Below are 22,500 nucleotides of genomic sequence, written 5' to 3'. Positions count from 1 at the left end.
AATTCAATAACTGATTGACAGTGGGATTAAGACATAAAGAACTAAAACCAAGATTTTAGAAGCATGGATTTTCTAAAACATTTCAATATTTAATACAACCACATCAAGCATTTCAACAGAAAGGGAGACATTGAGAAATTGCAAGTAGTATGGCCCAGTAGCTTAACTATTCATCGTTTGAAAAAGAACGTTCAACTTGAGTTGCCTGTTTTGAGTTTAGATTTATGGGTTTCCTCTTTTTCAAGTGACTTTACTGAACAATTTTCATAGTATATTTGTCAATAATATAATGTGTATTTACCTGCAGGTGTCGTGTTTCTGGACGCTGCATCGCCCAAGCCTGGGTTTGTGACATTGATGAAGACTGTGGCCCTGGGGACACCTCAGATGAACACTCTGCTTGCAGTGAGTTTTATTGTTATTATTGCATGTGTGTGCACTCACACATGCAGTCATACATGGACATGCACCTACATGCAAATGTACTCTGGCACACTAGGATGCATTCAAGTAAATACACAAGCACACATTCAAGCATGGACACATATATAGGTACAAATGCAGTGTACATATAGACATAGATATAGATTAAATGAAGATGTGTGTGTGTGTGTGTATATATATATATATATATATATATATATATATATATATATATATATATTTATATTATATATATTATGTATATTATGTATATTATGTATATTGTGTATATTATATATATTATATATATTATATATATTATATAAATATATATATATATATATATATATATATATATATATATATATGTATATATATATATATATATATATATATATATATATATATATGTATATATATATGTATATATATATATGTATATATATGTATATATATGTATATATATGTATATATATATATATATATATATATATATATATATAAATAGATTAGATAAGTATAAATTAAAGAAAAATAGATATAGATAAAGAAACAAATACAGACACTGATATAGTTGAAAACACATTTTAGTTTATTGATATTAACCCCAAGCCCAGGGGATGGCTTGTATATAGATGCCATGTTCACATTGAGTTTAATTTATTAATTATTTTCACACATAAATGGCTCCAGTGAGACAATTACGGATACTACCTGTCTCACCTGTTTACCCTTTTCCATGATTTTTGAAAATATTTTCTGGTCTCTAGTATTGCTGTTGGTAATGTCAATAATACTATTATAATTATAAAGTCTAATAAAAATACCAGAATCAATATTGATAGTATTTGTAGAAAAATTGTTTTTCTCACAAACTCAAGGAAAGGTGAAATCAGGTGAGGTCACAAGGTCTGCTAATTGACTCCTTTGTGTCTATGCACTTGCAGATCCAAAATAGTTCTACTGTGAACACTACATTTTCCACGGGTCTTTGGGTTAAGTTATCTCTGGTATCTTTGGCTTTTCATCATAAAGGGGAAAAAAATGGCAACTAATTTTCAAATGAATGTGATTCCAGAATATCAAGAATGTGGTTTGGAAGATTTCAAGTGTGCGAACCAGAAATGCGTTCCCATGTTTTATGTGTGTGATGGAGACGACGACTGTAGGGATGGAAGTGATGAGAAGTTCTGCGACACTTTCTGCGCTAATGCTACTGCCAGTGGCCTTGCTACCCCACCTTTTTGCAATAACCTTTGCCCCAATATTAAGGATAAGGTATGTTTTGCTGGAACCAGCTCTGTATTTTGCTGAAACATGTCTTCTACTAAAATATGAGCATTTTAGGAGAAAAGTGAAGTAACATTATGTTCTTACACACAATAGATAAATAATATATAATATATGGTATAGGCGAAATACACATACATATAATACCATTCTTATTATTAAATTTTGGCTATTTTCTGAACAGACACTGTGCCAGGAAACTCAAGGCTGTATTTATTGTAATGCAAATGATACATGTTTAGCCATCTTCCAACTTTGTGATGGAACACAAGACTGTCCTGATGGAAGTGATGAAGCTAATTGTGCTGACAGGGTAAATATGTTGATTCGTTTCTACTTTATTAAGGATTGATATAGATTTATTTATAAAGATGTGTCCATATGCCTTACTGTATTAATGATAGATATAGATTAATGTGTAAAAAGGTCTTTTACCTCAGAGGGCAGATAGATCAATCTATGATCTTTCAACTGTGTTATATATTTTTATTGCATATGGGTGTATTAGGTGTATATATCATTAAATGAAATGGATTTGGAAGTGTTTGATTCTTACATGTAATGAATGTTAACAAGCAGGTTGTTTTGCTGAAAGACTAGTGAAATTTTACAAATGGTTAAAATTATTAGAGATGTCTTTTTGTTTAATTGTTAGGACTGTAGGCATTAATGCAATTTATGGTTATGAACTGTTGCACTTCAAAAAAAAATTTGTATACATATGAACCTGAGATCAAAGCCATTGGAGTTGAAAAAATAACATGTAGTTGCAGAAACATGTTTCAAATAGTTCTAAGTTCATCATGCTGGAATCATGTTTACCATTTTTATATCTTAAGAAAATTTGGTTTCCAGATCTTACAAGGTTGTGGTGCAGATGAATACATGTGCATTCGTACTAGAGAGTGTATTCCCCAGAATCTCAAGTGTGATGGAAGTGAAGATTGCCTTGATAAATCAGATGAAATTGGATGTGGTAAGTGCATGATGCTTTTCCTGCATCATTCAGTTTTATTTACAGTTATATCTTTATTGTTAACTATGGCATTAGACTTTCCTGAAGATTATGTTACTTCATCATTCAATACAATTTGCACATTCAAGAAATTGTATTTGAAAGAGTTTTAAGTATATTACATTATTTTAACATTTTACAGATACAATTGAATGCTCCCGCAGTGAGTGGAAATGCGCCTCTGGAAATGAGTGCATTCCAGACATGTGGAAATGTGATCAGCAGAATGATTGCACAGACAAATCTGATGAAAAAGACTGCCCCGGAGTGCCATTAGTATGTCCAGTTCCTGGCCATTTATGTGATAATGGGTCTGTGTGCTTACAGCCAGTGGAACTTTGTGATGGCCACAGACACTGTGAGGATGGTTCTGATGAAGGAGGGCGATGTGGTTAGTAAATACTATTGATCAGTGATTTGATGCTGGAGTACATTAAACTCTTACCTATTGATATGCATCTTCCAGATCAGCCACTGTTATTTTAGTGATTAACATTTTTGGTCATCTCCTCCAGGTGCTCATGACTGTGAACTGATGGACTGTCATGAAGACTGCAAACAAGGCCCAGGTGGACCAATATGTGTGTGTCCTGAGGGGCAGACCCTCTTGCCCTGATGGTCGCATGTGCTCTCACCTCCACCCCTGTGAACGGTGGGGAACATGTTCACAGATGTGTACACCAACCAAGCATGGGCACAAATGTTCTTGTTTGAATGGGTATGGATTGGAACCTGATGGTTTTACATGCAAGAGTACAGGTAATTTATTTTTACTTTTTGTGTGGTCTGATACTGTAAGTGAGTTCAAACATTGCTAATTAGAAGTGATACTGCATATAAGATAATTGCATTTCATGAAGAAAACTCTTTTTCTAGAGGTAGCATGATATAGTTTTGATTAGAACTAATATTATTTCCTAATCATATGCTCTGCTTTACCTACAGATGCTGCCATTCCATACCTCATCTTTAGCAACCGCCATGAACTTCGAAGCATTAATCTTAAGAATGGCATGGAGGTTAAAGCTCTTATTTCTTCCCTGAAGAACACCATAGCTCTTGACTTTTTCCACTCTGATGACGGAGATGTAATATTCTGGACGGATGTTTTGGATGATAAGATTTACAGGGGTACTATGCTGGCTGGAGGTGTGTGCTTTATTTTCTTTCTTCCTTTCTCTGTATGTATTATACTTCTCTGTAGGTTCTGTCAGGGTACATGGTAGTAGCCGTTGAAAAGGGTATGCTTTTGATTTTATTATGGTATTTTCACAGTGCAGAATATATGCAAGCACTGGTAATATATATTTGAGTTGAAGTTAATTGATGTCCATTTCCTTCAGCTCTCTCAAATATAGAAGTGGTGGTGCAGACTGGTCTCGCAACAGCAGAAGGCCTTGCTGTAGATTGGATAGGAGAAAACCTGTACTGGGTGGAGAGTAACCTCAACCAGATTGAAGTCGCCAAACTAAATGGATCGTACCGTCGCACGCTTGTCACATCGCGCATGGAAAGTCCAAGGTCCATTTCGCTAGATCCTAGAGATGGGATAATGTTTTGGACTGATTGGGAGGTAAATAAGTTTGAAGTGGAGATCAGAATCATTTGCCTTATTTTATGGAAGTATTATTATGTGTGTACATGTGCATTGGACACCACACCACACCTTACCACACCCGTATCACATCAGACCACACTCCCCACCATATATAAAGTACTACAATTTTTTCTTATTCATAACTTGCAGAAAAGTAAAGCAAGGATTGAATCCTGCAGTATGTCAGGGGAAGGCAGACGTGTTGTTATCATGGTGAGTGAGCTACCTGGCGGCGGGTGGCCCAATGGACTTACTCTGGACTATGCTTTGAGGCGCATCTTTTGGATTGACGCCAAATCAGACTCCATCCATACATCCAAATACGATGGGTCAGACCATAGAGAGGTAATAATAGTTATAGAAAATGTAATTGTTCATGTATTTGATCTGTGTTTTTTTCTCTTTTTTATAGGAAAGTACAATATGATATACAATCAGAATATTATAAAACTTTTAATTGACCAGGAACAAGAATCAAGTTTACAAGATTTATTTTCATCATTTGAATGCCATGTCATGATTTTCATCATTTGAATGCCATGTCTATGATTTTCATCATTTGAATGCCATGTCATGATTTTCATCATTTGAATGCCATGTCTATGATTTTCATCATTTGAATGCCATGTCATGATATTTATTAAGATTCCTTCAGATGATTTGATGATGTAGTTCAAATTTTTCTTAGTATTCACTTATGACATTTCAGATTCTCCGAGAGCATCGCCTGCTTTCACATCCTTTTGCGATCTCATTATTTGAAAACTTTTTGTACTGGACTGATTGGAGAACAAACTGTGTAATTAGGTATGGATCTTTGAGTAATCAGTTTCACTTTTTTAACAAAAATATTTGTGTGTAGTGAATTGTATTGAATAAATTCATTTAGTTAGATAAATTTGAAAATAGGAAAAACTTGATGAACAGGATTCATGAAATATGTAATACTTTAAGATTGTGCTTCATTTTTCTTCCTTTGTATTTTACATATAATCATTTTATCAACACAGGGCAAATAAATTCAATGGATCTGATATCTATGACATTCAGCGTACAATCACTCAACCCTTTGATATCAAGGTCCTTCATCCAAGCCGACAGCCAAGAGGTACGTAACAGTGGGGAGGGCGTTGGTTACCCTTGCAATTAATTTAGCTCTCATATAGTAAACTTTCTTCTCCTTGAAGACTCAAAATAAGAATTAATAATGATCTTGTATTTATCAAGGGTAACTTGGCTGAGTGTTCTTATATTCTAAGTTATATCTAAGTCAAAATTTGTGATTTCTAAAAATGTATTTTCTTCTTCAAGTAAAAGGTCCCTTTGTAATAGCATAATTGATTTTGTAGAAGAACCAAAGCCTTTAAAAGAATATTTAAAATTTTATAAGCCTGATGGCTATTCAACTTGAAGAATATTTGACTAAGGTAGATTTATTATTTACATTGTTAGCATGAATTTACCTTCAAACTAAAATTATAGATGTTTTAGCTGCTTTTAAAATATATGCATTTGGTTTAGCTTTAGTGTCTATATATTCATAAAAAGTTTGAAGAGTTTATACATTTTTTGTTATTGTTTACAGATACCGAAAACCCTTGCAAAAATAATAATGGAGGATGTTCTCATTTATGCCTATTAAGTTTTAATGGTACACATCAATGCAACTGTCCTCACATCATGAGTCTTGGTGCTGACAACAAGACCTGTATTCGTAAGTAGTGGCATTTCATTGCAGAAATCTTAGAAGGCTTTGTTTATTGCTGAGCATGGAAATTATGGTATAAACCTATTTATTTAGAGTATCATGCTCATACTTCAGTCACTTTTTCCAGTTTTTTTTCTAATATATACTTTCACTCTGGTTTGCAGGTAATGAAAAGGTGCTTCTGTTCTCTCGTCCAAATGAAATCAGAGGGGTAGACTTGGATAAACCACTGCTAGATATAATTCCTCGCATCTCATTGCCAAAAGTTCGGCATGCTACTCAGGTAGAATTTGATGCTGAGAGCAAAATGATATATTGGGCTGACAGGACCATGAATGAAGTTAAGAGAGCCAGTTTATCTGGAGTCCCTATTGAAACAGTAATAGACACTGCACTGGAATCGCCAAAAGGTTTTGCAATTGACTGGCTTTCCAAGAACTTGTTCATCACAACTGAAACTCGTTATTTGAAACAAATCAAAGTTGCATCCTTGAATGGGGAGTTTTTGATGCCAGTTATATCCAAGGGGCTGTCTGATCCTGTATCTCTGGCAGTAGACCCTTCACAGGGCAAAATATTTTGGGCTGATGTCGGTGGCAATCACACAGTGAACATGGCAACGATGACTGGTGAGGATATTACTGTGTTATCATCACAGGAGCAAAATGAAAAATTATCAGGTCCCCAAAGCCTTATGTATGACCCTCCTAGTCAACGTTTATATTGGGTCAATGCTGGATCTTATAGTATCCAGTACTATGATTTTGTGCATGAAAGTGTCCAGGATTTATTGATTGGCGGAAATGATACCATGCCAGAAGCATTGACAGTATATTTAGATCATGTTTTTTATGGAAATGCTGCCGACAGCAGTATCTACAAAGTGAATAAAAATAGTGGAGAAGATCCAGAAGTAATACACTCTGGTCTTGGGAACTTCTATTCCTTGAAAATATACGATGGATCCATTCAAGATGGCAGCAACGCTTGTTCCCAGGATAGCCGACCATGTGCACATCTGTGCTTGCCAAAGAATCGCGTAGAGAGAGAGTGCCGCTGTGCAGTGGGATTTAAAGTAGATGAGAGAGATCCAACACAGTGCATTGGAGTGGAAGGTATACTTATCTATTCCAAGAATATTGGTCTTCGTGGTTTAGACGTCAACAATCCAGTCACGGAGATGGGAACAAGCCCTGAACTGTTAACACCTATATCTGATATTGGCATGGCAACTCACTTAGATTTCCATGCCATACAGGATTTACTGGTGTGGGCTGACGATGATCAGGGCACAATTACAAGCATTCATCGCAATGGGACAAACAGACATGTAATAGTAGACGATGCAGAAGCGATACAGGGTATTGCGGTTGACTGGGTTGCAGACAATTTGTATTGGACAAACCCGCAGCTGAATGTAATAGAGATGTGCCGTCTAAATGGCTCAGACCATTTTGTAATAATTGCAAATGATCTGGAGAAACCAGGAGCTATTGCTGTTCATCCTGGCAGAGGTTACATGTTCTGGGCTGACACTGGTGACACGGTTAAAATTGAACGGGCCAATCTGGATGGCTCAAACCGGACAGTTCTCGTGAATACCTCACTTCAGTTTCCTGCTGATCTGGTTGTGGACTATGAGGAATCTCATTTGTACTGGGTAGACCAGAGAGCCAAAACTATTGAGAGAGTGGATTTGGATGGATCTAACAGGAAGTTAATCCTTGACAGTGATACGCTTGAAGTTCCTTTGGCTACATTTATATTTGACAGAAATATATATTGGGCAGACATGTAAGAACCGTATATCCTGTTTTGTAATAACATTTCTGCATAGTGACTACCATATGCATAAATGACTTATTTGTCATGTTATTTTGATTTGTATTGTAATATTATGCATCATAGTTATATATATTAAAGACAATGAAAATTATCATCAACTTGCAACATACTCATAACAACATTTTCCATTTTCACAGGGTTTATGGTGGTGGATCTATCAGGAGTGCTCCATTAGAAAACTTAAACCGCTTGTTAACATTAAGGGACAGCTTGGGGGACACTGTAAAGGATCTGATAGTGATGAGCCTAGATGTGCAGAAGGGGATCAACCCTTGTGCCAATGATAACGGAGGCTGTGCAGAGATCTGTCTCTTCATAGGAGAGCGAGTCAAGTGTCAGTGTTACCATGCACGAATAGATGAGGATGGGAAGAGTTGCAAAGGTAAGACGTGCTTGAAATTCGGTGAAATCAACTTTTGTTTCATAGATTCTGCCCCAATCCCTTGCTCACGGTTGTCATGGAGGGAGTGGGGGGTGTTTTAGGAGACAGGGACTAAGATCCAATGCCTTGGACCTCAGCCCTCGTCCCAACTCATTTTACGTGGTCTTTTTTCCTCCCTTTTTCATTTTGCCTCTCTGCTTTACCCCCTTCTTCTGTCCAATTGTCCTAAATGTTAACTCATTTTTACCCTTTTGCCACAATACTCTATCATAGTGACCTTTGATGTCTAGCACATTTATTTGTTTTAACAATTTTAACTGTTATATCATAGATTTTGTTGCTTTTGTACTTTGATATACATTAAGACATTTGTTGTGTTTATATCTTTTTTGTTTTTTTACAGAATATGATGCATTCCTGATGTTCTCCAGCATTACAAGCATTGACAGCATCCACATGTTTGATGAGAATAACCCAAATGCTCCGCTGAAGAAGATTACATCTGATTTCATGAAAAATGCCATCAGTCTTACATTTGATTATGCCGAGAAGCGTCTCTTTTACTCCGACATTCAGAGGGGAAGCATCAACAGTGTTTACTTTAATGGAACTGGGCATTCTATACTAATTGATAGTGAGTACTCTCTCTTAATAATGATTACTTATGTAGAGTCATATTTGCTGTGTACATAGGTGTTGTGCACTGAGTCAGTTACAGGATGAATATTTTGTGTTAGTTACACAATTAGCTGCAGTGCTGCATTGTGAGAAATCATAGTTTCTTCAATATGCAGCATAGAATAAAAAATATCTTTTCATAAACCTATTCCCTTTATATGAAAGTTATGTCCATGTTTTGCTTTGTAGTAATCTCTGTTATTACAAATTTAGTAGATAATTGTTTTTGTACGAATGATGAGAGTTATTTGAACTTTGTTTTAGGACAGGGATCTGTGGAAGGACTTGCATTTGAAGAGAAAGAGAGAGACTTATACTGGACCTGTCAGAGTGATGCCAGTATTAATCGAATGAGCATTGACCCCTTTAGAACCCAGAGAGTAGAAAAGATTGTTCATCTGGACCCGGGAGACAAGCCTCGGGGCATTGCTGTCGATAGCTGCGATCTGTAAGTATGGTTTAGATTACAGTAATCAGTTATTGATCAGTGTTATGTAGCACTGGAGATTTTGGTTTTGTATCCTAACTTTCCCAAGTTTTCTAAATGGAATTGAGAGGAAGGTTGGAAGATATTTGTATTTTTAGATAACTAGTTTGTTTGGTGGGCAGATGAAGGATATACATATCTACAAAGCTCATTGATGACAAGCATGAAAAGTCAGATAAAGTGGACTAATTAGATATATAAAAAAAAGAGTTCACAGGAGAGTAATAGAAACTCAGTGTAATGTAATTTATTATTTAATTAACTGGACAAATCAGATCTAAATGATATTTCTAGTGAGATGAATGATAAAAATGTTTAGTGTGAATTAATTTTTTTCAGTGTGACTGTGTACATAGGATGTAAAGTAATTTTTTTCCCCCCTTTTCAGTCTTATTTACTGGACAAACTGGAACTCAGAAGCCCCTTCCATTCAGCGGTCCTTGGTCAGTGGCATTCGAGTAGAATCCATTATTACTACCCAAATCCGGATGCCCAATGGCCTTGCAATTGACCACAAGGCCCAGAAGCTGTATTGGGGTGATGCCCGCCTAGATAAGATCGAGAGATGCAACCTGGATGGTTCAGATAGAATGGTAGGAATTTTTGGTTTGTGAAGAATGGCAATCTTCTTGAATTTTTAGCAGTAAGTCCAGGTCCCACAAGATGGACACAATCTTTATTAGGTACATTATAACTGTACTCCACTGGGGTTGGCTTTAATATTGAAGACATTTCTAAGGCAGCCATACACCAACCTGGACTTAGGTCATTGTATCATTGCTCCTGGAAAGCGAGTGGCTGTTATTTTATTTTAATTGATTTCATTTTTTTTTTTCACAGATTCTGTTGAAAAATGTACCAAGTCACCCTTTTGATTTGGCCATTTACGGAGATTATTTATTCTGGACCGACTGGGTGCTGCATGCTGTTGTGCGAGCCAATAAGTATACAGCAGAGGATGTTGTTAAGCTTCGAACTGGTGTTACAAGGCTAATGGGAATTGTTGCTGTTGCCAATGATACTAATGACTGTAAGACTCTTCATCATCATATTTATTATCCTTGCTATCTTTGTTCTTACCATCCAAATTATGTTTTTGAAAACATGACTCTTGAATTTTTTTTTTTTTTTTTTTTATTAAAGGTCAGGAATCTTGACTTATAAAGATGATTAAACTTGATATTATTACACAACTAATCTATCTACTTACATATATGAGAAGCTATAGATACGGAATGCCCTACAGGTGATGCAAGTCCGTGTAGAGTACTGAACGGTGGCTGCGAAGATATCTGCACCCTTGATGAACGTGCCCAAGTTGTATGCCGTTGCTCCCCAGGCAGGATGCTCCTAGCAGATGGCCGTCGCTGTGCTGTTCGCATGGCCAATTGCCCAGCGGATCAGTTTGAATGCAGCTCAGGGTTCTGCATTCCTTATAGTTATTCATGTGATGGTGTAGCCGAGTGTCCAGATGGATCTGATGAGGATGAGAAATACTGTGGTAAGGGAGTGGAACCTTTGTTGTCACTGCTGTTTTGATATTTTTATTACTGGATATATTTTTGTCATAAAAAATCATTACTAAATATATACAAACCCAAAACTTTTTTCTTCTCAGTCAGCCGCACGTGCAGGGATGGATACTTCTCATGCGGAAATGGACCTTGCGTCCCTCTGCAGAGTGTCTGCGACAGACACCCAAATTGCCCCAACTTTCAAGATGAGAAAAACTGTACCTGCACTGAGGATGAAATTCGGTGCGAGTCTTCAGGACTGTGTATTGCAGCAGATTTGAAGTGCGACCATGATCCTGACTGCCCGGATGCCAGTGATGAAATGGGATGCGGTAAGTGGGTTATAGATGTTAATGCTGATGAAGAGAAGTTTGTGTGTGTGTGTGTGTGTGTGTGTGTGTGTGTGTGTGTGTGTGTGTGTGTGTGTGTGTGTGTGTGTGTGTGTGTGTGTGTGTGTGTGCGCGCGTGTGTGCGTGTGTGCGTGTGTGTACGTGTGTGTGCGTGCATGCGTGCACATGTAAGTGAATGAGAGAGAGAGAGAGAGAGAGAGAGAGAGAGAGAGAGAGAGAGAGAGAGAGAGAGAGAGAGAGAGAGAGAGAGAGAGAGAGAGAGAGAGAGGGGGGGGGGGGGGAGAGAAACAGAGACAGAGACATAGACAGACATACACGCATGTGCATGTGTGTGAGAATAAGACCTTATTAGATCAATCTTATGTGCATCCCTCTTTGTGATAAGAAAGACATTAAATAGATCCAGACCTATGATTCTCTCCTTGTGACCCTAACATGTCTACTAGACCACTAATAAATATAGTTATATATGTATATATTTAGACATATAGACAGATAGGTAGTTAAATAGAGTAAACTTTTTACTCAGAATGACAAATAAAAATTAATTGTATTTATAGACTCAAAAACAAAAAAAACAAAAAAAACATTTGCTCTCCTCTGTTTCAAAGATATTGGATGTATTAAATTTTCAGAGCAACCTGACTGTAGCAAGTTCTTTTGGCAAGGATTTGATAGCTCAGAATTAATCAACTGCCCTAATACTACAAACTGCATCCATCCAAAATGGCTTTGTGATGGAGCCAACGACTGCTGGGACAATTCTGATGAAATGAACTGCACTACAAGTAAGTTTATCTTTAGATCTATTGTGATTTTGTAATTACACAAGACTTTAAGACATAATATAAAAAGTCCCACTTTCAAGTTTACATATGATTTTGTTGTTTTTTATGTTAAATAAATATGATTTTTGATAAACTGTATTGCATAAGAAGTTAACTTTGATGCCTATGATACTCTTAAAGAAGTTTTGGAGATGCTGAAACATAATGGAAGTAACAGATTGAAAGCTTACTATGTGAACGTAGGATACATAGATAAGACTGTCCTCTAAATACTATTCTCCCTCTTCAAAGCATTGTCTTTTCCACTTATGTGCCACAGGACACTGGATTCAGCCTTGGCTGATTAAGGGATTTTCTGTATTGTGAGTGGTATTTTATGAATATTGAAATGTGTGTCCATATGTAGGTATGGCTTTTGGCTAGTGCTTCCCCTTGCAGTGGAGACTTGCCTCACGGAAATGGCTGACTGATACTATGTTTACGTACCTTCTCATTGCATCTTAATCATTTTACATAATTTTTACTTATGGATATATTACGATCAGTGACAAAATAAATTAATATGTGATGATAGAAAATGGGTGTGAAGGGAAGAGTGTATATTATGAATTAGTAAGATATATTTTGGGAATAGTAGTTCTCTCATTTGTTTGAACCATATGTGTTAAAGTATAAACAAAAATTGGCAAGAGAGTAAATATTACAAGTAGTGAATAGGTGTGAAAGGCTGTGTGTGTGTGAAACAGAGACTACGAGAAGAAAAACAAAGTAAAAAGGGAAAGGTTTAGAGTTACGGTCAACCAGATCATTGTCGTTGCCTATTTAAAGTATTGTATATATATAAAGGGTAGACTCTGCTGTAAGAACTATGAACTTTCCTAAATGCTTAAAGAGTGAATCAGTTTCAGATTTCTATTTTCACAATACAGTGTTATACCGTAATGATGGGGTGAATGTGGGTGTTTGCTGTTCCTAAGCAACTGATAAAGTGGTTATGATTAATTTTCAGAGAAGAGTGCATTAGATGTAGTTTCTCATTATGTAATACACTTTTTCTTTCCCTGATTTTTTTCTTATGGATTAAAAAAACATATAGTAACCTCATTTCTGTGCATTACTTTAAGCAATAACTTATTGCTCAGAATCAGTGTAGCTTCCTTGCTATTAATGAAATTACTTGCTAAAACTCTTTCTGTACCTTTTGTTATCCAGCATTTCTTCTCTTAATTTCTCTATGTCTGAACCTGATCTTATGATCTTGGATAACTGCTGTTCACTCTGGCTGCCTGCTGTCTGCTGTGTATACCCTGGGACTTCTACTTCCTGCTATCACCATTTTTCTCTGCTGCTGTTGGCTGCGGTCTCACCGTGCCTCTGTGGTGCTTTGCAAATCAACTATGCACATTCTGCCATCGCTTTGCTTAATCTTTATAAAAAAAATGCTTTGTGTGTATTTTATGTTGCTTACATATGATACATTCCTTCGCTCTGTTACAACAATCATGGTCACCATTTGCTGCATGTTTTGTAACATGAACAATGATTGGTCTCCTGCCAAATGGCGCCTTTCTACCCGGGCGAAGGTCAAGACGGCACTTGCCCCCCATCCATGTTCCTCTGTGACACAAATCGGTGCTTGCCAACGTCATGGCGGTGTGATTGGGAAATTGATTGTTCTGATATGTCAGATGAGCTTGATTGTTGTAAGTTCCGAGTCAGGTGATTTTCTGAATGGGGTATGTTGTGAATTTGGAATTCACACTAAATAGGAATTCTTTATCACATTTTAGTGCGCGCATACACGCAGATATATATATATATATGCATGTCTGCACATTCACCTGCCCACTCACATGCACTCTTTATTGCACCTAGGGACAGGTTTACACATTCACATATACATAACCCCATCATAGAGATACATGTGCACATATATCACTTTTGTAAATGCTTATACTTGCAAATGCACGCAGGCACAAACACACACTAGTGTGAGCACACAAAACATAAACAGACACACACACCCACATGTGAACTGTAACCCAAAGCGAACCACAACTACAACAGCCTCCCCCCCCCCCCCCCACACACAAATATATATATATATGTATGCATGTATATATGTATAAAATATATATATATATATACACAGAGATACATACATTATATATATACATATACATACATATATATATACATTTTGATATTTATGTATATATGTGTGTTTTTATATATATGTATATACACATGTATATTTATATATACACAGAAATATACATATATACATGTATATATACATATACATATATACATGTATATATACACATATATATTTACATGTATATATGTATATGTATATATTCATATATATGGGTATACATGTGTATATGCATGTGTATATATATGGATATATATGTATATTGTAGATGTATATGTATTTATGTGTATATATGTATATGCATAGATACATATATATACATATATATCCATAAACATGCATATATATATCTATATATACACATACATATAAATATCCATGTTTATTTAAATTTATATATACATATATGTATATATATATGTATATGTATATTTACACATGTATATATATATGTATATATGTGTATATTTACAGGTGTGTGTATATATGTATATATACGTGAATGTGTATTTATACATATATGTGTGTATATATATGTATATGTGTATATATACATATATATGTATATGTATATATATATTTATATTTATATTTATATTTATGCATATATATATATATATATTTGTATATATAAATATATACATATACATATATTTATATGTATATGCATAAATATACATATATATGTATATGTAAATCTGTTTTTATTTGTTTTTATTTATATTTACACATGTATATGTATATATTTGTATATATGAATTTATATACATACGTATATATAGATATATATATATATACATATATACACACATATGTATATATACATATATATATATATATATATATATATATATATATATATATATGCGTAAATATAAATATAAATGAATATATATATGCATACATATGTATATATACACACATACATATATATGTATATGTATATGTATATGTATAAATACACATTCACATATATATATATACATATAAACATGTATATATATATATGTGTATATACATATATATCCGTATGCATACATACATATGTCTTTATATCTATATATACACATACATATAAATATCCATATATATATATATAAATTTATATATATATATATGTATATGTATATGTATATATATGTATATGTATATATGTATATGTATATATATATGTATATATACATGTGTTGATATATGTATATATACATGACTGTGTATTTATACATATGTGTGTATATATATGTATATGTGTATATATACACATATATATGTATATGTTTATATATATTTATATTTCTGCATATATATATGTATGTATGTATATATATTTATATATATAAATATATACATATACATATATTTATATGTATATGCAGAAATATACATATATATGTATATGTACATATATATTTATTTATTTATTTTTGTATTTATGCATGTATATGTATATGTATATATTTATATATATATGAATATATATACATACGTGTATATACATACATATATATATATATATATATATATATATATATATATATATGCATAAATATAATATATATTGATATATATATATATATATATATATATATATATGCATACATATGTATATACACATACACATATATATGTATATGTATAAATACACATTCACGTATGTGTGTGTATATATATATATATATATATATATATATATAGATATATATATATATATATATATATATATATATATATATATATATATATACATATATATATACACATACATATATATGTATATGTATATGTATATGTATATGTGTATATATGTATAAATGTATATATATATATAAATATATATATAAATATAGATATATATTTATATATTTATATATATATATATATGTATGTATAAGTGTATATATATATATATATATATGTATATATATATATATATATATATATATATGTATGTATATGTATGTATATGTATGTATATGAATATATATATATGTATGTATATGTATGTATATGTATGTATATGTACATATATATGTATATGTATGTATATGTACATATATATGTATATGTATGTATATGTACATATATATGTATATGTATGTATATGTACATATATATGTATATGTATGTATATGTACATATATATGTATATGTATGTATATGTACATATATGTGTATATGTATGGATATGTACATATATATGTATATGTATGTATATGTGTATATATATGAATATGAAGGGAAAAACAGCCATAGTAAGAAATTAAAATAAATAGTGACATTTTGAACTGTTCATGAGTTCCTATTGAGATGAATAATAAACCAAAATGGATCCGTTTCATCCGAAGTGGAATTTGTGAAAGTTCGAAACGTCACAATATATTTATTGTGGCTTTTTTCTTTTTCCTTTTTTGTGTACATGTTACTGTTTTTGTGTCTGTGTCTATATATGTATGTATGTGTGTATGTATATATATATATATATATATATATATATATATATATATGTATGTATATGTATGTATATGTATGTATATGAATATATATATATATATATGTATGTATATGTATGTATGTATATGTATATATACATATATACATATATACATATATACATATATACATAAATACACATATATATATATATGTATATATGTGTATATATATGTATATATGTATATATATACTTATATATATGTGTGTATATATATAGTTGTAAAAGTATATATATAGACATACCAGATTATACACCCATCTTATTTGCACAAACTCACTTACATGCACTTTAATCAGAATTCAGATGAAATGAGAGAGAGAGAGAGAGAGAGAGAGAGAGAGAGAGAGAGAGAGAGAGAGAGAGAGAGAGAGAGAGAGAGAGAGAGAGAGAGAGAGAGGAAGGAGTGGAAGGAGTGGAAGGAGAGGGAGAGGAAGGAGAGGGAGAGTGTAAAATAGAGAGGGAGAGGTAGGAACAGAAAAGTTATTGAAGCTGATGTAGATACTGCCAATCACATTTACTGATTTAGTTATATATTTAAGCGATTAGCACTTTGTAAGTATTTCAGATGTGAAATCAGGATCTAGTTGCCATCAGTACAGAATATTTCTTAGTATTTTAGATTAAGTTCTTGATGTATTATAGGAATTAAATAATGAAAATCTCTATTGCTTTGTAAGTAATTGAAGTATGTAATCTTTAGAGTTTGAAGAGAAAGGTATCAGTAATTTTTACTTCTAATCAGTATTAGCACTATTATTACAAGAAATAACCAAAGAGTAAAATAATGGTAGAGAGAAAAAAAAAAAAATCATTTTGTTTCCTTGTATGGCGAATGAAAGTTACTGAAGAATGTAAAAAGCTGTTTGCAACATATAAAGAACGATTTGTCCTTTTCAGTGACAGCCCCAGCAGAGACCTCTTGCCCAGCTGGAACCCACCAGTGTCGAAATGGACGGTGTATTGCAGCGGTGTTTGTGTGTGATGCCGATGATGATTGCATGGACAGTAACTTAACCTTGCCTCCCAGTGATGAGATGTCTTGCAATTACACATGTTTAGATGGTAAGTTTTCTAATCTTTTTGATAAACTGTAGTTGTTATTGAATCACAAAAGATGCCTGTTTGTATTGATGAGGATCTATAAATATTGATAAAGTTTATAAAGATTAATATACTTTGATGATAAAATTGCATGGTAATTGATTAGTTACAAAGTAATATTTGTCTGAAATTATTTCAATGTAGAATGGTGTTCATTGGATAAATGTGACATATATTATGATAGTGTTAAACTGTAGATAAGTAAAGTTTGATAACACCTAAGACGAATTAGAAGAATACTATTCAAAATAACAATGATATTAATATTCATGCACTCCAGGTCAGTTCACTTGTGCGGATGGAAACTGCATACCTCAGATATGGCACTGCGATACACACAAAGACTGTGCAGATGGGTCAGATGAACCTGATGACTGTGGTAAGTAATCATATGCATTTTACCATTCTATTATTCTTTATTTCTCGTTCTCCTCCTCTCTGGTTCTCTGTTTGCTTTTCCATTGCCAGGTAATATTAACTTTAGTTGTTTTCTGGACTGTAGTGATTCAGTGTTTACACACTGAAACAGGTTGATTAAAGTCTAGGCAGACAATTTTAAGCTGTGTGTAATTAGATAAGTAGAGTGCTTGAATCCACCCTTGGGTTATTGCACTAGTGGCTGTGTCTCCTTCCATATATGGTCAGCCATTGATCAGGGCCTGAGAAATATCAGTAGTTGCCAGATATTAGTATACCTGCTGATGAGCAAGGGATTGGAAGTTGAGTTGTCTGTCAGCTTTCTTGCTTACTGCAGAACACAGCAAGGCTGACTTGCTCCCATACAGGTGAAGAGATGCCTCTGGCTGTATACACTTATTTGGTATTGCACTATAGTGCTTGCAATGCCTCCTCTCTCTGGCACTCATTGATTATCTTTAGACCTGTGAGTCTTTAAACCTTCTGTTCTCCCTCTGCTGCTTTCATGGTTTCCACATCATTTCCATTGGCAATTATACTGCATATTTCATATCTAAAAGCCATAAAGGCAACTACTTAAATGTATTTTTTTTCTTCCACAGCAACCTTGGAGTGCAAAGAGGACGAGTTCAAGTGTAATGGCACAGGGCGTTGCATTCCTCAGAAGTGGGTGTGTGATGGAGACAACGACTGTGGTGAGGGCGCATCCGATGAATACCCACCAGAAGGTTGTCACATGTTTACGGGTGTCCCTTGTCTTCCCGGCCAATTCATGTGTCCATTCTTTGATCAATATGAACACCGCTGCTTGCCAGCTGTAAGTGTCCAGTGATATTTTGGCTTTAATGTCAAGGTATACATGTATTTAAGTAATTCATTTAGATTTTTAACTTTTATCATTCTTGTTAATTAGCATTTGCATTAATGCAATGGAGTGTTGCCATTTTGACAGTAATTTCTGTTGTACGAGGCATCTTTACTTAATACATGAAATTATGCTTTTCTTTCTACAGTACTCATAACCCCTCACAAAGTCATACAACATTTTCATAAACTATAGATTTTGCAGCAGGACATATTCACAATTATATTATTACACCTGTTCTCTTACCTCTTTCCCTTATTTGTCTGTTCCATTGTTCAGCCTCTGCTCTTTCCTCTTTCCACTGGACTTATCCCTCTTTCCCTCAGCTCTTTCCTTTTCTTCTGTTCCATTGTTCAGCCACTGCTCTTATCTCTCTATCCCTCGTCTCTTCTGCAGGACTTTTACTGTGATGGACAGGAGGATTGCTGGGATGGGAGTGATGAGCCTGACGACTGCCCCACCAAAGCCTGCCCCGATTTCCACCTATCCTGCGATAATGGAAGCAAGTGCATCCCCAGCGTGTGGATTTGCAACGGAAGGGAGGAATGCAAGGATAAATCGGACGAGGCCAACTGCAGTGAGTGTTGGATCGATTATTTTCTTCCTTTTTTTTTAAGAGTTTACTTGTTTTTCTGTTCATTATTTTGCAGTGTAATTTGACTGGGATTTGACTTGTGGGAGGCGGATATGGGAGGAAAAAGATGATATTGGACATCCATTTAAACTGGATTTTAGTACTAATGACTTCGCTGATGATATTTGAAGGATGTTAAATAACAATATATATTTTGGGAAGGAAGCCACTGAACAGATAAAGCTGAAATAATTGGTGTAGTTAATCTCGAAAATATTTCCTGTATGCTAGAAACTGTTTAGTTTATGACAATTTATTATTTATGGAAATTGAGAGATTAGGAAATGTTAATGTGCTTTACGGAATAACTGCAATTAAGAAACAAAAGTTACAGTTAGAAAACTATCCTGTAATAAGATAAAGGACTAAATACACTTGCATTGATATTTATTTGGAGGGGAAAAAAGCCCTGGAAAAAGATAAATGGGTCTTTTGGCAGATGTATGTTATCGCAAGGAGTGTTATATGTGTGTGTGTGTGTATATATATATATATATATATATATATATATATATATATATATATGTATGTATGTATATATTGTGTGTGTATGTGTGTGCGCGCGCGTGCGTGTGTGCGTATTAAGAAAAAAATGACAGGTACACAAAGCTTTATAGTCACACAATTTTATAGAATCCTCTCTGGACAGAGAGGGAGAGAGACGGAGGGAGAGAGAGAAGAGCGAGAGCAAGAGCGAGAGCGAGAGCGAGAGCGAGAGCGAGAGCGAGAGCAAGAGAGAGAGAGAGAGAGATTTATTAATTTTCATAATACGCGAAAAGTTTTCCACGAATTCCGAGATGGGTCTCGCAAGAAATGAAAAATCAACGAGAAGTTAATAGAGGTAATCTTGTTCATACATTCAGCCCCAATATTTTCTATTGTAGATATAATATGCATATTTCATTTCGAAAAAAAAATCACGCTTTTGGAGATCGGGGAAACAATAACAATAACAGGAACAATAACAACACACAAATTAAGTATAACAGCCGTAACAGCAGTAATAACAATAACAATAATACAATATTAATGATGATGATAACACCACCAATAACAGCGACTGTAGCAGCAGTTATTATAACCGCTACAACAGTAATTACAGCAAAGCAACAAAAACCTTAGCAACATAACAACAACAGCAAGAGCTATAACAACAGGCACAATAACAGCAGCATAATAACGAGGAGAACAATAGCAACAGCAGAGGCCGCAAAAATAACAGCAACAACAGCTGCACAGAAGTAGTTTTAAGAGCAGGAGTTACAGCTGCATCGGCGACAGCAATAACAACAAATACAAGAACAGCAGCAACAACTAATACAACAGCTACAGCAACATCAAAAACAACAACAACAACAACAATAACAACAACAGCTACAGTCACAGCAGCAGCAGCAGCAACTACAACAACAACAACAACAACAACAACAACAACAACAACAATATGTGGCACCCAGACAGCCAGGCTTTTTTTATTAAAAACTTTTTTTTTATGAAGAATCTTTTTCTTGGTAATTTGAAAGAACTCTTAGATTATGTTTATTTTTTCCCAAGACGATGAACTAACCGTTTCTTCATTCATTTGATGGTTGAACTTTGCAGGGTTTTATTTTTCGAAATTATGTATGTGTGTGTGTGTGTGTGTGTGTGTGTGTGTGTGTGTGTGTGTGTGTGTGTGTGTGTGTGTGTGTGTGTGTGTGTGTGTGTGTGTGTTTTAATGTATATGTATATGTGTGTGTGTAAATCTGGCGAAGATATAATCGAAATCGGTCAGATGCATCTCTTGTACAGTAAAGATATTCATTCTCATTCATACCTTTCCTAAACATGAATACGGTTATACATATATATATATATATATATATATATACACATGTATGTATATATATATATGTATATATATATACATAGACACTTACATGCATACATGCACGCGCGCGCACGCACACACACACACACACACACACACACACACACACACACACACACACACACACACACACACACACACACACACACACACACACACACAGTATGTAACAAAGGGATGTAATATACAATATTTAATGCAAATCATTTATTTTATGCTATGATACATAAAAGAAATATGTACGTTTATAATTATTCCCCCTATGTATGTATTTGTAGCATGATGATGTTAAGGATATACGCAGAAACACACGCCCGCCTACTACTGACATGCAGACACTGACATCATAGAGAGATGGATAGAGATTGAGAGAATGATAGATAGAGGTGAAGAATTGATAGATAGAGATTGATCGATAGATATATCCGTTGGTGTGAGTGTGTGTTTGTAAATGACTCTGTGAACCATGATCAAAGCTGCCGTAAGAATGGCAATGCATGCAAAATCTGTGAACAGTAGAAATAGGTGCTTAATATACTCTGCATAATAACTATAAACGGTTACAGAGAGGTAGAACAACACATTGCATTTTTTTTTAATGTATAGGCTCATTCGATTCTCTTTTGTTAGTTCGTTAAAGCGTTTGAGGTCTATAGAAATATATTTATGCTTATGAGTTTATTCATACTATTAAGTTTAGTTATACTTACGAGTCTAATTAAACTTATTATTCTACTTATAAGTGTCTACACTTATATGGACCTTGGTTACGCCTATCGCGGAGGTCGACAAAAACTTCCCCGTCTATGTGGCGGGCCAGGAGGGCGAGCGCGCGAGGGGGTTTTATGGCGGTCCTTCAAAGGGCTTCGCGAAGGTTAAGAGGG

General features: G+C 34.2%; 2 protein-coding genes across 2 annotated transcripts in view; one reads left to right on the top strand and one right to left on the bottom strand.

Moving 5' to 3' along the window:
* The window catches only part of LOC125038973 (low-density lipoprotein receptor-related protein 1-like), a 53,400-nt gene extending 33,412 nt beyond the window's left edge, over positions 1-19,988 (top strand). The window contains exons 21-47 of the mRNA XM_047632690.1: positions 308-405; positions 1,502-1,701; positions 1,898-2,026; positions 2,569-2,689; positions 2,871-3,116; positions 3,200-3,243; positions 3,280-3,487; positions 3,674-3,877; positions 4,072-4,301; positions 4,476-4,670; positions 5,035-5,132; positions 5,336-5,433; positions 5,911-6,039; positions 6,198-7,827; positions 8,016-8,260; positions 8,664-8,894; positions 9,203-9,386; positions 9,814-10,018; positions 10,266-10,455; positions 10,672-10,926; positions 11,044-11,271; positions 11,925-12,077; positions 17,627-17,791; positions 18,111-18,209; positions 18,850-19,064; positions 19,509-19,689; positions 19,978-19,988. Coding sequence (XP_047488646.1) covers positions 308-405; positions 1,502-1,701; positions 1,898-2,026; positions 2,569-2,689; positions 2,871-3,116; positions 3,200-3,243; positions 3,280-3,487; positions 3,674-3,877; positions 4,072-4,301; positions 4,476-4,670; positions 5,035-5,132; positions 5,336-5,433; positions 5,911-6,039; positions 6,198-7,827; positions 8,016-8,260; positions 8,664-8,894; positions 9,203-9,386; positions 9,814-10,018; positions 10,266-10,455; positions 10,672-10,926; positions 11,044-11,271; positions 11,925-12,077; positions 17,627-17,791; positions 18,111-18,209; positions 18,850-19,064; positions 19,509-19,689; positions 19,978-19,988 — 5,992 coding nt within the window. The remainder of the gene's footprint in view (positions 1-307; positions 406-1,501; positions 1,702-1,897; positions 2,027-2,568; positions 2,690-2,870; positions 3,117-3,199; positions 3,244-3,279; positions 3,488-3,673; positions 3,878-4,071; positions 4,302-4,475; positions 4,671-5,034; positions 5,133-5,335; positions 5,434-5,910; positions 6,040-6,197; positions 7,828-8,015; positions 8,261-8,663; positions 8,895-9,202; positions 9,387-9,813; positions 10,019-10,265; positions 10,456-10,671; positions 10,927-11,043; positions 11,272-11,924; positions 12,078-17,626; positions 17,792-18,110; positions 18,210-18,849; positions 19,065-19,508; positions 19,690-19,977) is intronic.
* Positions 19,989-20,043: 55 nt separating this feature from the next.
* Positions 20,044-22,500, bottom strand: part of LOC125038972 (WAS/WASL-interacting protein family member 1-like) — a 6,875-nt gene continuing 4,418 nt past the window's right edge. The window contains exon 4 of the mRNA XM_047632689.1: positions 20,044-20,054. Coding sequence (XP_047488645.1) covers positions 20,044-20,054 — 11 coding nt within the window. The remainder of the gene's footprint in view (positions 20,055-22,500) is intronic.

This window comes from Penaeus chinensis, chromosome 26 (assembly GCF_019202785.1).
Source record: "Penaeus chinensis breed Huanghai No. 1 chromosome 26, ASM1920278v2, whole genome shotgun sequence".
NCBI lineage: Eukaryota > Metazoa > Arthropoda > Malacostraca > Decapoda > Penaeidae > Penaeus > Penaeus chinensis.
Note: the sequence above shows the minus strand (reverse complement) of the source record. Positions and strands in the feature narration are given on the sequence as shown.